The sequence below is a fragment of the Diuraphis noxia genome, unplaced genomic scaffold, assembly GCF_037042655.1.
Source record: "Diuraphis noxia isolate RWA-SAM2 unplaced genomic scaffold, SU_Dnox_SAM2 contig0004, whole genome shotgun sequence".
Lineage (NCBI taxonomy): Eukaryota > Metazoa > Arthropoda > Insecta > Hemiptera > Aphididae > Diuraphis > Diuraphis noxia.
This window is the reverse complement of record NW_028301714.1, coordinates 42,892,062-42,907,651: the sequence shown is the minus strand read 5'-3', so window position 1 is coordinate 42,907,651 and position 15,590 is coordinate 42,892,062. Positions and strand designations below refer to the sequence as shown.

Here is a 15,590-nt window from a genome sequence, read left to right as displayed (position 1 = left end):
TTAATTTTATGTAGCCTGATATAATAATAAATATATTTTACATAAGTTTATCTTAGAGAAGAAAATATAATATGATAAACGTCTAACAATCCATTTTAACAATGGTGCATTTAACCTCTGAACCTCCATTGGTAAAATTTTACTATTTTGCGCACATATATTATTATTATTTATTTATTCATTATTTATTATTAATAATATACAATATACCTTATATAAATACAGTGACATGTAATAATATGAAATCGATACTACTCTATGGTATAAATTTGTTTTTCGTATCCCACGCTATGTGCTATAGATTGTTGATTAAGTTAACAGTCTTTGGGTTGTGAATCAGTACCATGCATTTCATCGTAAAGTTTCTATATAAAGTTTATCTATCAATTTAATGTTGAATTCATTTTATGCATAGTACTGTACTATAATATGTTTACACTTTAAGATTGATAGTTCTGTTCACATAATATGTATAATATATGTGGTAAAACTGCGTTGCTGATGGGTACCTATTCAGATTTTTAGAAACTTTATTCTGAAATCAGTATTTTTTTGTTATTTTCTTTTATAACTTTGTTGAACTCTGCAGTTTAAACAACGTTGATTATTATCTTAAAATAATATGCATACCTAAACTTTTTAACCGATAAATACCGGGTGATTCATTTAACGAAAGACATTTATAATTCTAAAAACGACTACTATTTAATGAATAATATTTTTGTGTAATTTTAAATTGTTACAAAATAATATTTTTGGAAACAAAATTTTCATTTTTTATCGTTGTTATTCTATTAATTTGTTTACATTTTTATTGTTTTTCAGAATATGTTAGACTACTTGATAAACAGCTTATGTGTGCTTTAACTTATAAGCATTTAATGTTTAGATAAGTTTAGATGGAGTGGAGAATTAGACTACCCCAGTACTTGTTGATCCACTAGGTACTTCACAAGTCTTAATTTTAAATACACATTTGGCTATTTATAACTAATGTAATATTTATTCAAAATTCGGAATTTGTAGATCGAAATAATCTAAAATATTATTTACTTCTGAAAATAAAATAAAAAATATATGTTGTCATCCCTAAAAAGCTATAATAATTTTAAAATTATTGTAATAAGAAATTGAAAAAAATAAAGTTTTTTTTAAAAAATATTGTTTTTCAATAACTTAAAATGTAGAAATAATATTATTCAATACGTTAGTGTATCTTAAAATAAAATGATTGTCTTACATTAAATGGATCACCCCGTATATTCGATTTATCAAGAGTGTTGCTATTATTTTTTTAATTAATGATTAGTTATCACCTTTTTGTATTTGAGAAATTTGCCATTAAAAGTTTTTCAATTTGTTTTATCAACGTTTGTTTCTTAGGTAAAAAGTAGTATCTTATCGAATTCTCAGTGACATTTGAACTTATAATGCGATTGGTAACAGAGTAATCTTAAAATACCTATACTTCTCCAAGGTGATTTAATGCAATTTTATATTGCAGGTACTTGAATACTAGAATACTTATTTCGTTTGAAAATAGTATACATTCAATAAAGTGATTTGTTTAAAATTGGAAAAAGGAATCATTCGGACATTAAATTGGTTGGTGATTTTATTTAAAAAAATGAACAATGATCCGATAGATTGATTCTAATTTTTGATTCAAAATTGAATATTTTATTGTGTAAAATAAAATAAAAATTATATTTAGTAGTTAGATAGTAAAAAAAATATTCATAAATTATATTATATCATGGTACAAGGTCTGATATTATTGTACTAAATAATAAAATGTGTATTTTAAATTAGTTCAACGTTGTAATAACATTACATTAATACAGTATTAAAGTGAGCAATGAGTGTTGTCAACTATGTATAAATTATACACCAGTTCACGAGTACCGCTCAACGAGTAAAGACGTGCGCAACCGGTTCCCGCGAGTGCTACACTACATCTGCAACTGCAATATACTCACAAGGTACGTACTATTGTTCGTATCACACCAATCCAAATGGATCACAACCAACCACCTATTCAACCTAACCTTTCCTCCAACACACAATCATTTTCTCACAAACAAACCTTCGCAGCTATGACATCCCAAAACGTTTTCCCCAGAAAAGATCAGGCTATTTTCGATACTATCGACGGAGTTCCACAAAAAACGTATTTAATCGAATTAAAATAATTACACCGACAAATATCATATTTGCATCCAGGATCTCAAAAGGCCGTTATTGCATTTATCTTTCAAAAAAAGAACTTGTTGATCAACTCATAAATGATGACCAACATATCACCATCGAAAACCAGTTAATTAAATTAAGAAGGTTACATAACCCTGACAAACCCATTATACTATCAAACGTATTCCCCAATATTCCAAACAGTCCTATTCTGGAACAACTATCAAAATACAATATAATACCTTACAAGTCCCATTTCGTTCCTACGCGGCGGCTCAACCGCCAACGGTCTGGACCACGTACTTAGTTTTCGAAGACAGTTGTTTATATCACATGACGACATCGGAAAGCTACCGACTTCTATGCTAATAAACTACGATTCTGACAACTATAGAATCTTTTTGTCTGATGACACTGTTACATGTTTTCTTTTCAAAGAGAAAGGTCACACCTCTACCGCATGGACAATTAATGCAAATAAATCTATTACAATTGATACAATCTGCAGGGCCCCTCTCTTTGTGGATCTCGATACTGGATCCAATAAACATACACTAAGCTCTACTGTTAACCAATCAGCTCTTACGGCCGACCTTAATGAAAATATCGCGATATCTGGCAGCTTGATTGACAATTCACTCGTAAATGACAATCTAACCATGATGAATTTAACTAGCCATCAAAGCACCTCGAAAGAAATCTCTCCGACTGGTGGCATCAAAAGACCAGCACCGCCGACGTTGTCGTCAACCTCATCTCCCCCTCAATCACCAACATTACTTACTAACTCAGCAATTAAAAAAAAAAGTAAGTATAGTAAGTAGTACTATAAGCGTAACATGTTAAAGCGACAATGTTAAAAAATGGGTTAACATTTGATAATAAACTCAACTGGTGCCAACACATAAAAAAATTAAGAATCCGTACGCTCAAATCAATTAAAATTATAAAAACATTAGCTCACACTGAATGGGGATCTGATGCAGACAGTCTAATTAAAATATATAACACCTTAATTAGATCGAAAATTGATTACGGTTCAATAGTCTACAGAGCGGCTAACCATAGAACCATACAAAATAAATGCTAAATACAATACAAAATTTCGCCATTCGCTATTATCTTTAGGTGCATTTAAAAGTAGCCCAGTCCCAAGCATATTTTGTATGGCTGGAGAACCTCCTCTTTCTTTAAGGAGAAAACAGCTCGAAACCAAGTACATTCTAAAAATAGCCAAACAACAAGAGAATCCAGTGTACAAAAAAATCTTTAAAAAAAGGTCCCAGGCAAAACCAATAAATGCATCTTATCTCAGATCAATTTATGAAAGACAACAAGATTTCATTATTAAAAACGAAACCTTAATCAACAATACAATTCAAAGCACCGTATTAAACATACCCCCTTGGCGATTTAATAAAAGTATAATAGACCTTAGTCTATCATTATACAACAAAAATACTATAGATAAGAATATTTATAAAGGTCTACATTACGAACTTCTGCAATCGTACCCTGAACACACACAGATATATGTATACCGACGCGTCGAAAATCAATCAGAAGTCAGGATTAGCCGTGATATCTAATGATATAAACATACAATTAAGAACTAATGAGGTATGTAGTATTTGTACTGTAGAAGCCCTAGCGATACTTATAGCCATTCAAAGCATTCACTGACTAACGATAAGAAATATCTATTAATGTCCGATTCTTTAAGTAATTTAATCAGCATATACAATTTAAATACGTCGCAACCAGTTATCTGCCATAATATAATTAATGAACTCTATGTACGTAAAAATAGTATATCACTCGCATGCATCCCGGAACACGTCGGCATAAGAGTTAACGAAGAAGTTGATCTAAAACCAAAAGAAACAACAGGTACCACCGCTTTTGAAGTTTGCTCCCCTCATATCGGACAGAGACTTGATAAACTCAGCCAAATTCAAGTACATGGATGAATGGCAAAACCTTTGGTCGAAATGTGGTAGCAATAAACTAAGGGAAATAAAACACTCGATACTACCATGACGTCCATGACCCAAATCATTTGAGATGTCCAGAAGAGACGAAGCAGTCTGCCTGTCCACCTACAATAGGCCACACGCGTATGACACACGGATATATCTCATGGCCAAAGAAGACCCTCCATCATGCCTGACGCGTGGAACAATCATCACAGTCAAGCATAATATACTAACAGAATGTCATAAATTTAGTGAAAGGCGCATTGAACTAAAACTACCCGATACTACACTATACGAGATGCTATCACCCACTCCCGAGACGACCAAAAAACTCCTCAATTTCGTCAACTCGACAGAACTGCGTCAACTGATTTGAATATTCTAACTTAGATTAAAATGTAAATCTTTAAATATAGGTAATAAGTAGAAATTAAGCAAGTATGTAAGTAATTAATGTAAATCTAATATGTAACGCCGGCTAATAACCATGTAGTTGATGCCATAAACAATTAATAATAATAATAATAATAAAACTATACACCGTTTTCAAAGAGAATATACCAGTTCTGCGCATTTTTTTTTCTTTCCACCGGTTAATTATACATATACCATTATGGCATTTATGTAGGAGATGCGCGTCGCTGCAGGACCAGTCGCTGCCTGCAGGTATATCATCTTTTAGAATGGATTAAATAGAGGTACTATTATACCTAAATAAAACTTATTAGACTTTAGCTTTTCCCATTGTGTTTTGAAATATATCTCATAAAATGTACAGAAATACGTAATTATTGATTAATGACTAAGAAAGTTTGCTCAACGTTTATAATTAACGCTGTTCGAAGTGTTGAAGGAAACGTATCATTTGTGCTTGTATGGGATACAGCAATTGAATGATTCCTACTCACATAGAAATGTGTAGAGGTTTTCACATTTAACTACAAAATGAGTTGATTCTATTCGTGTCAGTACGTCGATTTCTGCTCAGAGTTCAGAAAGTGCTATTTCAATATATTAATGGTGTAAAGAGAGATTATCAGAGCACATCAATAATATTTTCACTAGTCCTAAAAAAATGGAGTATAGTAAAAACTTCACTCCATATAACAGTTAGGTACACTTGTTAATTATTTTTCATTACTCATTGACCATCGTATCAGTCTTTTTAATATTTTTAATTTTTAGAAAGTTATAACCTAATATTTAATTTTTTAAATTAAATAAGTTATTACTTATTTGTAAAACTTATAATATCTACTTTAATTTCAACAATATACCTACAATCAGTAACCATTAATCAATATAGACTATAGTATATAAGTAAAATACGAGAGATTTAAATTTTAAACTATATTTAATATGTTTAAAACAGAGAAAACCAATTATACCGATGAGCTTCTTAACAGTATTATTGTTATTCATTATTTATTGCATTAATATGATTGCAATGCGTCATGAGAATATAGTTTATAGTGTTATGTTTTAACATATATTAAAACAATTAGACTACCATAGAGTGAATATATAAACAAATCTAGATGGGTTGTCTAAAAACAATCTTGTTTCCTAGAACATGGAAATATAATTTACTACAATAAGGTATTTAATATTTATTTTTATCGAATATGTTAAGAAGATTAAAAATAATTCTACTGGTTTTGAAGTTTTACGTAGATATTATCGTGTTCCATAGTATATCATGTCTTATCCCTATTTATAAATTTACAGGAATAATAATTTATTGTTCTAAAGATTTAAAATATGAAATGAGAATATTATACAAATCCTATAAAAAATACCATGTTTACACAAGAAAAAACTAAAAATACATAATATAAGCTGCTGTATATAAAAATCAATTCGTGAATGATATAAGTTAAATACATTTACATAATTTGTTTATAATATTAGATTTATTAATTCATAATAACTTGTAATTTCATTTTATAAACAGTAATTTAAATTTACACATATTTTTAACCGTTTTCCACCTGTGTAATAAATAAAAGTTTCTTTTTTTTATATCCAATGACTGAATTTAAAATATGTATTTATATTATTTATAGAAATTATGATCTTGTATTCATAAATTATATTTTTATGCTTAGATCATATATATATATTGTATATGATCTAAGTGTATATGCAACTTTCCGCCATTGTGTAAATTATTATTTTCTATGTCCAATTCAATTTTCATTATATTTAGATAAATTGTAATCTATTTATTTTATATTATGATTCTACGAACCTATTTACACTGTTATACTTATACTAAATATAATAATAGTTGGAAGCTATTAACAATAATATTTAATAATACAACATCAAATACTATTATTACGTTATAATTGTATATTATTTGTCATATGTTTGAAAACAATTAGTTCTACCTACCTTTCTAAAGCTACTAATAATATAAAATAAATTACGAATAGTCCTTTGAATAAATATATATATAATATCCTAAGAAATAATAATGACACCGTCATCGCTCACAATCGTTTTTCATAACACTTCCATTCCAGTGATCTACTCAATGACGATGTACATTGTACATCGAAATCTACTTAACGCTAAAGTGACTGCTTTGTTATTTATTATCACAATATGTATTGTAAATATAACATGGATCGTAGTTTAGTTAGATGGATTTTCAAGTTTTTTTTATTACCTATATCTTAAAAATTTGCATATATGTATTAAGTTAACGACTGACAGTAACATATTAAAGCAATTTTTTAGTATGACTAAAAATCATAAAATTGTATCTATCAAAAACATAGACTACATTTTAACGTATGTCATTTAATATTGATTTAAATAGAGATATTATTAAAACTGATAAATTAAGGATTATCTACAATCTATATTATAATATATTTGACTAGATATTGAGAGTATCCAACAATATGAATCTTAAACTAAACCACTTTTTGAAAAAAAAAATATTACTAATATGGAATAAACATTAGAAAGTTGCAAATTTTTTTTTTATCATTGGTTGCCATTATATTATAGAATTTACATTTACTGAAACAAAAATTGCAATACTTATAAAAATATTATTCTTCGAGTACTCAACATAAATGTTAATTAATTTAAAGATAAAATTGTTGTCGTTAAATTTGAAAAACAATTAAGAGATCAGTAATACCAAAACACATCAATAAAATTAAATTATACAAAAACCATAAGTTGTACTATCAAAATTAAATTACAAATATATTATCTTTTTATGTATTTCAATTTATTTTTTCATATATAATTTATAATTTACTATTTTTTGTAGTTACTTTTAATGATCTCAAGCCACATTTGGGGACGAAAACAAGTCAAAAACTTGTCCAGAAACAAAATTATTCTGCGTCGCGACCTACTGTAAAGTTATATAATAGGAAGTATTTACGGTCGCTTGGTGTAGTAGTTTATGTGTACGGTGCTTTAACATTATCGATGCGGGGCCGTGAGCTAAGTTTCACGTAAAATATTCCAAGTACTGAGGGTCGAAGAATATATATAACCACACACTGACGGTGGTTTGAAAAAAAATGTATAATACATCGTGTGTTCGACAGACGGCTGAACGGTAAACACTAATCAGTATACCTACCTATTCATTTATCACTAACTAAGTGGATAATCCATAATAGTGAATCGATATTATACGAACGTAATAAATTATTTTTTACAGCCGTCTGTTCATTCAGAAAAACGATTGGAAAAAATTACAAACAAACAAATATTTTTTTTTATTGGGATGACTGGTCGTACAGATGTGTTACGAAGAACGAAAAACTTTTGAACAAAAGAATGGCAATTCATTAGCAACAGAACTACAAAAAACAAAACAACAGATATTATACTGACACACTAAAGGCTAGAATAGTTTGATACATTTGGATCGTTATTTCTTACCCAACTCTAGACAATATTTAATACTATGTTTCTTTAACACTTTATTATGAACAATATACTTTTTGATTGCTTATAATTATTTAAAATAAGTATATAAGTTGTCTCGTACAAAATAAAAATGTATAGAAATTTATTGTTGAATTTGAATTAGTTAATTGGTTGATTTATCAAATCACGTAAACGGGTTAAAAAAAAAGTGATTTAAAAAAATATATGTTCAAGTATTGAAGGTTGTTAATATATAAACCCATCGAACAAAAATATAAATAACATAATATTTTTTGTGCATGAAAATTGAAAGGTTACCTTAACTTGTTTGTATATAATATACATATTATATGTATACACGTTATTTAATATGTTTAATTATATTATATCGTACAGCTATAGTATTAATATTTTGATATGGAACGGCCTTGACTTTTAAATTAATTGAACCAAAGCATATTATTATATTTAGTTGAAACACTGCACGGTTTTTGAATCGTTTGTTTTCTATATTTTACATTTACATTCTTTTGACCGTTAGTGAACAGCATGTTAATTCATCGTTCTCAATAATTTTTATGCATTAATGTTGGTATAAAAACACTTATTTGTGATAAAAATCTTAATTACAGTTTTTTAATACATAAATATTAAATCATTGTAGAAATAGTTTGATGTTATACGTGATGTGACATGCCACAGTCTGCGACTGTTAGATTGATTCCAAGATAATAATTATAATTACATAAATTATACATTATATATTATATTAATATTATATTCTTTCAGATAAATATTTCTATAAGTGTGTTAAGTTGATATATTGGAATATTATTTTACTTTTAATTATTTGTTTCGTAGAACACGATACCGATTTAGACCGTCAGCGGCACCGCGTAAGCGTTAGTTTACAATTTGGCGTTCAGGTCACGTTCTACGGTCTTAGAGCATCGGTACTAAGACATGTACATATTCAGTGTTTGTCTTCGTGCTGTACACGAAATTGTTTACGAAAAACTAAGACCCAGCGATGACAAGATGTAGTTATTTGAAGCCTAACCTCACATGCCGTTTTTGTTTTGGCATCGAATTCATCGGCGTACCTCGAACGTATGGAATGAAATTTCGTAGAACGCATAATATTCATTATAATATCCTGCAATGCATCGCTCATGCTGTCTTCCACCACTTTAGTACAATCTAAACGGCTCAAACACCGCTAATCTCACTTAAGATTCAATTTGCAATTTTCGGAAATCAGAATTACGAAACTTTAATGCATTCTGTATTTCTGTACCGATATCGGTAAGGCCTAGCAATATTACATTTATTGATACAAATTTGGTTTTTTTTTTCTATTTGTCATGCTAAATTAAGAACTACGGTATAAATTAAACGCTTAAATTTTATGTTTTTAAATATAAATTATTATACGTCGAATTTTAGTTATTTTGGTATGCTTTTATGCTTATTTTACTTACAATACGTTTGTAAAATATAAATAAATAATTGATATATGACTTAAATATAGCATCATACTACACGTTCATAGCGATCTTCTTATTAAAACATAATTTCGTAATTCTGGAGAAGCTGGTTATTTTAATGGTACCTATAGTTGACTACTCCAATAAAATGTTACCTTATAAAGTAGATACCTATGTTGATTGATTTCCATTTTTATTTTAATCCGAGCCAAACTGCATGATATAAATACTAATTATTCATCTTCCTTTAGTTCCGTATAATTTATGATAACATTTCATTGCGATTAAAAAAAAAAACCGCTTTTACCGTATTTTTTTATTTAAGTTTGTGTTTTTACTCGTTTTTAAAATATTAAAATATTATAATTCAACACCAGTTTCACATAAATCACGTCATACAACGTTTTTTCTGTAAGTTTATTGTTTCACAATATCACGAACTTGGCCGATGAGTAAAATAAAATAATTTGTAACTTTGTTTTAGAATTTCATGTGGAAATCTATAACTATGTCAAAACACATTATTAAGTTCGTATAATTATTTTCTGGCATCTCATTTTAAAGAATCTCTCATACTATAATATATGAGTTCAACTTATAACTACTTATGAATTTAGATTCAGTTTGAGTTGGTGCACAAATTTGCATACTTAAGTCCCAGAGTCTCGCAATTTGAAATGTTGAATCAAACACAATTAGTGTATATATTTAAAGCTGCCAACGGTTATTAAGAACGTTGGTGTTTGAGATATTTTGATATCGAAATGTGTCGTATTGAATTATTTAATGATGACACGAGTGTAACTTTGTAAACCACTGCAATAGTCGGTGTATACTTTTGTAATCGTTGTATAAGGTGATAGCTATTTTATTATATAATATTATTATGACAGTCAAAATATTGAGTGAAATAATTTATTGTATCTGAAAATAAATCAAGATGGTGTATTATAATGACGAGAGTCATAACACACTTCAAACTTTGGCCCCTGTGTTCATGCAATTTATAAGTTTTGAAACACATATTACCCATTACCCGCAGTGCCAGTTGGGTGCAGTACAAACATTTATGGTGACAGCAGTCGAGTATATTATAACGACCACTTCCGGAAATCTTATCCGGCGTTATAAATCACCGTGCTAAGTTGGTATATGATGCGCACTGTATATCAAGCAGGTAAGTTTATATCTCTCAGTAAACGGTTCGCGAAATTAACAAAAAAAAAAAAAAACCAGTGACTCGGGTTTAGAGTACGGTTGCGGAGTGCAGTCAAATATTTTGTGAGACACTGCGTGACCATTGCGTGGTAAAATTATATTAATATTATCAAAATATAATAAACACACTATATTACTATAAATATAAAATATGTCTACAGCCCAACCTGATTGTATTATCGTAGCTCAAAAGTGTACGTCCGGCTCTCGTGAACAGGACCACGTTCAGTGCGAGCGCTAGCAGCCAGAAAGTGCCGACAGCAATTGCCGATTGCGTGGTGGGCCCTAAAAGACGGAGCACGGAAACCCTAGGATGGCCGGAAGACGACATCAGGGTGTCTCGGTACCCACTGAACAAACGACTGGTGTGGATACTGGACGCTGTAAAAAGAAATGATGAATACAATAATAATTATATATGAATATACATAATATTTTTATTACGTATATTATTATTTAATACAATATCAAATTCAATATTCTATATATTGATCGAGCAGTTATTACAAGTGCAAGCGACCGTACATTTTTTTCTCAAAATCGGCTACGAGGATTTCGTCAGAATTTCGTATTTATGGTTTTTTTGATTAAAGAAATTCAATGAACAGTCTTATATCTGGCGAATTCGTTGTTTTCGAGTTATGCTCGGGAACTTGAAAAATTTACAAACATTTTAAATACCAATATTATTTGGTTAAATAATCAATAGAGCATAAAATATTTGGAATATGCGTTTCTTCAAAGTGAAAAGATGTATATAAAACATGTAAATTATAAAAGTAATGTTAGTTAAATGGCATCGCGCCATCGCCATCGCCATCGCCACAATTTATAAAGAGGAAAAATTAATAATCAATAAATATTAAATAATATATGTTATTTAGATGAATTAAATAATAATTATTATGGGATACTGATAACATATTATTAATATAATAAATAAACACAAAAAGGGTGCGCTACGCCAGCGTCAACACTACGTAATTGAAAGTACCTTTGGCGGTAAGTACCTAGTCGGTAATTTCAAACATTTGAGTATGATCGTGTAGACTTACGAACACTAATTTTTATACACGGAATGTTGTATTACACTTTTTTGAGAGTAAAAACAAAAAAGCCATTTAAAAGAACTTTTATCACAAGAAAATGTCATACTCTTAATACATATAGCGTGGAGAAAAACATCAAAAAATACAGACTAAGTAAACTAATAAGTAATAACTTTTAAAGTATACAAAATACTCATCAAAAAATAGCTAAAACCATTTTATTTCAGACGACTTGACTGATTTAAACTTGACTCAAATTTACCTGATTTCATTAAATTCATCCCACATGCGATCCTCGTATAAAAATTATTTATTTTTGTTTTGTTATGAGAAAAATAAAGGAAAATCCAAAAATAATATAAAATTGTTTTGTTCAAACAAATTCGTTTTTTTTTTAAATTTTTTCTTTTTGAAAAACTGAACCCTAGCTAAGTTTGGTCACCAAATACTATATTGTTTTTATATTATTATGCAGGTATTTTTTGATATTTTAGGCCGGATTAGAATAAATATCGACGTCCGAGAGAGCTAACGGGATGGATTCGATTAGGGACGAGTCGATGATACTATAAATATATTTTGTTTGACCCGAACGTTTTAAATAAATGATAAAATGGTTTAATTTCCGCGGTACACTGTGCACTGTTAAAAACAAACATTATTTCACATCGAAATATTTATTTTGTATGAATAAAAAATTAAATTTTATATACCTACAATTAATATTACAAAATTATATTATAGATTTACGTTATTCGATATACGTCTCGTATATTATGCAAAGACAAACATTTTTATAATTTAAATATTTAGTAATTACACCGAATATTTTATCACTTTGATTATTGATATTTTTGTTTTCAATAGCTATACCATAATTTACTCATTGCACACTTACAATACAATAAATATTACACTCTTAAATTTTCAAATAATATGTGAAGTTTGATAAGCATTATAAATATTTAATTAAATGTTTATATTTTGTATATTTGAAGAATCAAGGTACCTAAATTAAAACATTATGTATAATAATTTATGATTTATTTAATTTATAATATTTTGTATAAGTGCAAACACTTAATACTTGAGTATTAAAATATAGTGTGTTCGATATTATGCTTCAGTGCAGAATATAACTTATATAGATCCATTTATTAGGACAAAGTTAAGTATTTACTACTGGGTACACGTAATATTATTATGTTCAATTCAGAATCAAGCTGTCAACATTTTTCTTATCGCGTTATAAAAATAATAGTATAGTAAAATTATTTTACCCCCATTCACACTATCGAACGGGAAAAGGCGATACCACGTATCGGTATTGAGTATTTTAGGGTTTTTAAACTGGCAAGTGGCAATTCCCAGGAATGCAACTTGGCAAGGCTTTGGGTCGGTCAACTTGACCCGGAAAAGCTTAGGAAGGGCTCGTAATGTAGAAAAATATACCATAAAAAATTGCTATTTATTAATAAACTATGTATATATCATATTATGTTTTCAATTATATATAAAAATGTATTGATTAAATTCGACACATAGTTACATTGTAAGTGAAAATTAATAATAATTGAGTTTTAATCGATCAAAATATACAGCGATGCTTTAAACGAAAGAAGAACATATTTGAGTTTCTTCATGTAAATCACTTTTTTACGTAAATTTAAAATATTATAACTGTTAATGTTATACATAAACATGAGGTATATCATGGTGGTTGAACGACGTCAAGTCACAGTGTTGTAGCTAGATATAAAAAATTAAATAAAAAAAATACACATGAATAAAATCGAAGACCCAATACATACTGTGTACAGCATTTCTGATCAATCAACTTCAATGTTTGGTTGAAGATTAATAATAATAAAATTGTATAATATTGAAATCATCTTCAATTTTGTATTTATTTGAGCATCAAGTACTGTTTCTTTATTTTAATAAACAATTTTAATATAAATAGTAGGTAATTTACTTTTTTATATACCTAATTATAAATTAAAAATATAGAATGTCAACCCTAATTAAGTACCTATTTATTATATATTTTAATATACGTAAAATATGTATGGATTATAAGTCATAAGTTATAGGAAATGATATATTATAATACGGAATATTTTCGATTGGTGATAATAAAAAAAACTAAAAATATTTCAATTTTAGGGATTAAACGATGCATGGACACGGATCTTTATAGGTACTGTGGTAATCGGATGAATGACTCAAAGCTCAAAGACATAATTGAAATAATTTGCGTTATAAATATTGTCAACAATGTCAACGGAAAAATAGCCACTCAGAAAATGTTCATAGTCAAATGGCTTTACAAAAAATCCTTCATTTTCTATAAACTACCTGCTTGAATGACATTTTCCTATTATTTTTATTTTTATTTTTTAAAGCCAATGTTGATTTTAACGATAAGTACAACTTACTGTATAATACACCACAATAATACAATTATGGATATTCAATGAATATGTTATGAATATTCCAATTGTTCTATGGATAATTATAAATTATAATAATCGAGGCTTTCTTCTATAGTAAATAATAATAATAATAATAATAACAAAGTAATATTCTTTTCAAATTTATATTCATAAGTCTTTTGAAAATAATCTTCTTTGATTCTTAGAACAATACTCATGTATATTATTAATCATAAATAACTAAGATTTGAAAATATTCTATTTAAATTTTCACGAATTCATATTTTTGATTTATTGTTGTCTAAAATATTTTGTTCTTATAATTTATGGATACGCCATGAGTTGAGAATAATATAATCCTTTTTATATACTATTATTATTAATATAGTAAGACTTAGATATTATTACCACCAATCATTGTATTTAATAAGTTATATTTGACATTATTACAACTTTTTTAAACCATCTACAAGATATTCATTAAAAATCAACTATCCTTTATTGTAGGTACTTTATACGTTATACCACTATTTATTAATTAATTTTAACAAAATTATATTTTTTATTATATTATTGAAGAATATGTTATTCTTTGTTTATAAAATATAATATATAGTGAGATATTTATGAAGTATTTAGGTATATTTAATTGTCAAAACTGTACAGGATATCATGAGGTGAATACCAACGTAATTAACAGTTTTTCAGTTTATCGAATAAACTGAGAGATAATGATTCATTCAATACATTTTTCCGTTTTATTAGGTTTTAGTTTTACAACTCAGTAATTCCAATTACTTTATTCACATTAAGTACAATATTTCGGATACCACTTTGAAACGCGTCTAGTAATTTCTTTTTTTAATAAATTACTTTAAACTCATAAAATCGATACAAGATGATTTTATTTTCGTTTTAAGTTATCTCTAAGCACTTGGCCATTAATTTATTCTTGGACATGGATATTTTCCCTGTCTGCAATGGGTATACGAGGTATAAATGGGACGACAGAAACAATAACGATGAGTCAAGACGACCGTCATCTGCCGAATGTGATTACTAGGCATAGACGTCGGTTGAAAAATTACGCTATCCGTAAAGGATTACAGTACGGATATATCAATTCTAATGTCGCCAGCAGTGATGGGATGTGTGGTACAATATAATGGAATGGTTTACGCGTTGTTTCGGAGGTTGCGCGCGCAATTGTATGTAAATCCGTTCGACCCAATATAAAGTTCAGGATATAAGCAGCCGAAATCGTACAGGAGAGGCGATATTTTATTATATAGAGGATAGGTAGGTACTATGTTGTTTGATTCCAACACC

At 28.3% G+C, this 15,590-nt stretch overlaps 1 protein-coding gene across 4 annotated transcripts in view; it reads right to left on the bottom strand.

Annotated features, from left to right (window-relative positions):
* The window catches only part of LOC107165213 (uncharacterized), a 160,080-nt gene that overhangs the window by 22,911 nt on the left and 121,579 nt on the right, over positions 1-15,590 (bottom strand). For all 4 annotated transcript variants that reach the window (XM_089227569.1, XM_015513353.2, XM_089227570.1 and 1 more), the window contains one exon: positions 10,945-11,158. In XM_089227569.1, coding sequence (XP_089083695.1) covers positions 10,945-11,158 — 214 coding nt within the window. The remainder of the gene's footprint in view (positions 1-10,944; positions 11,159-15,590) is intronic.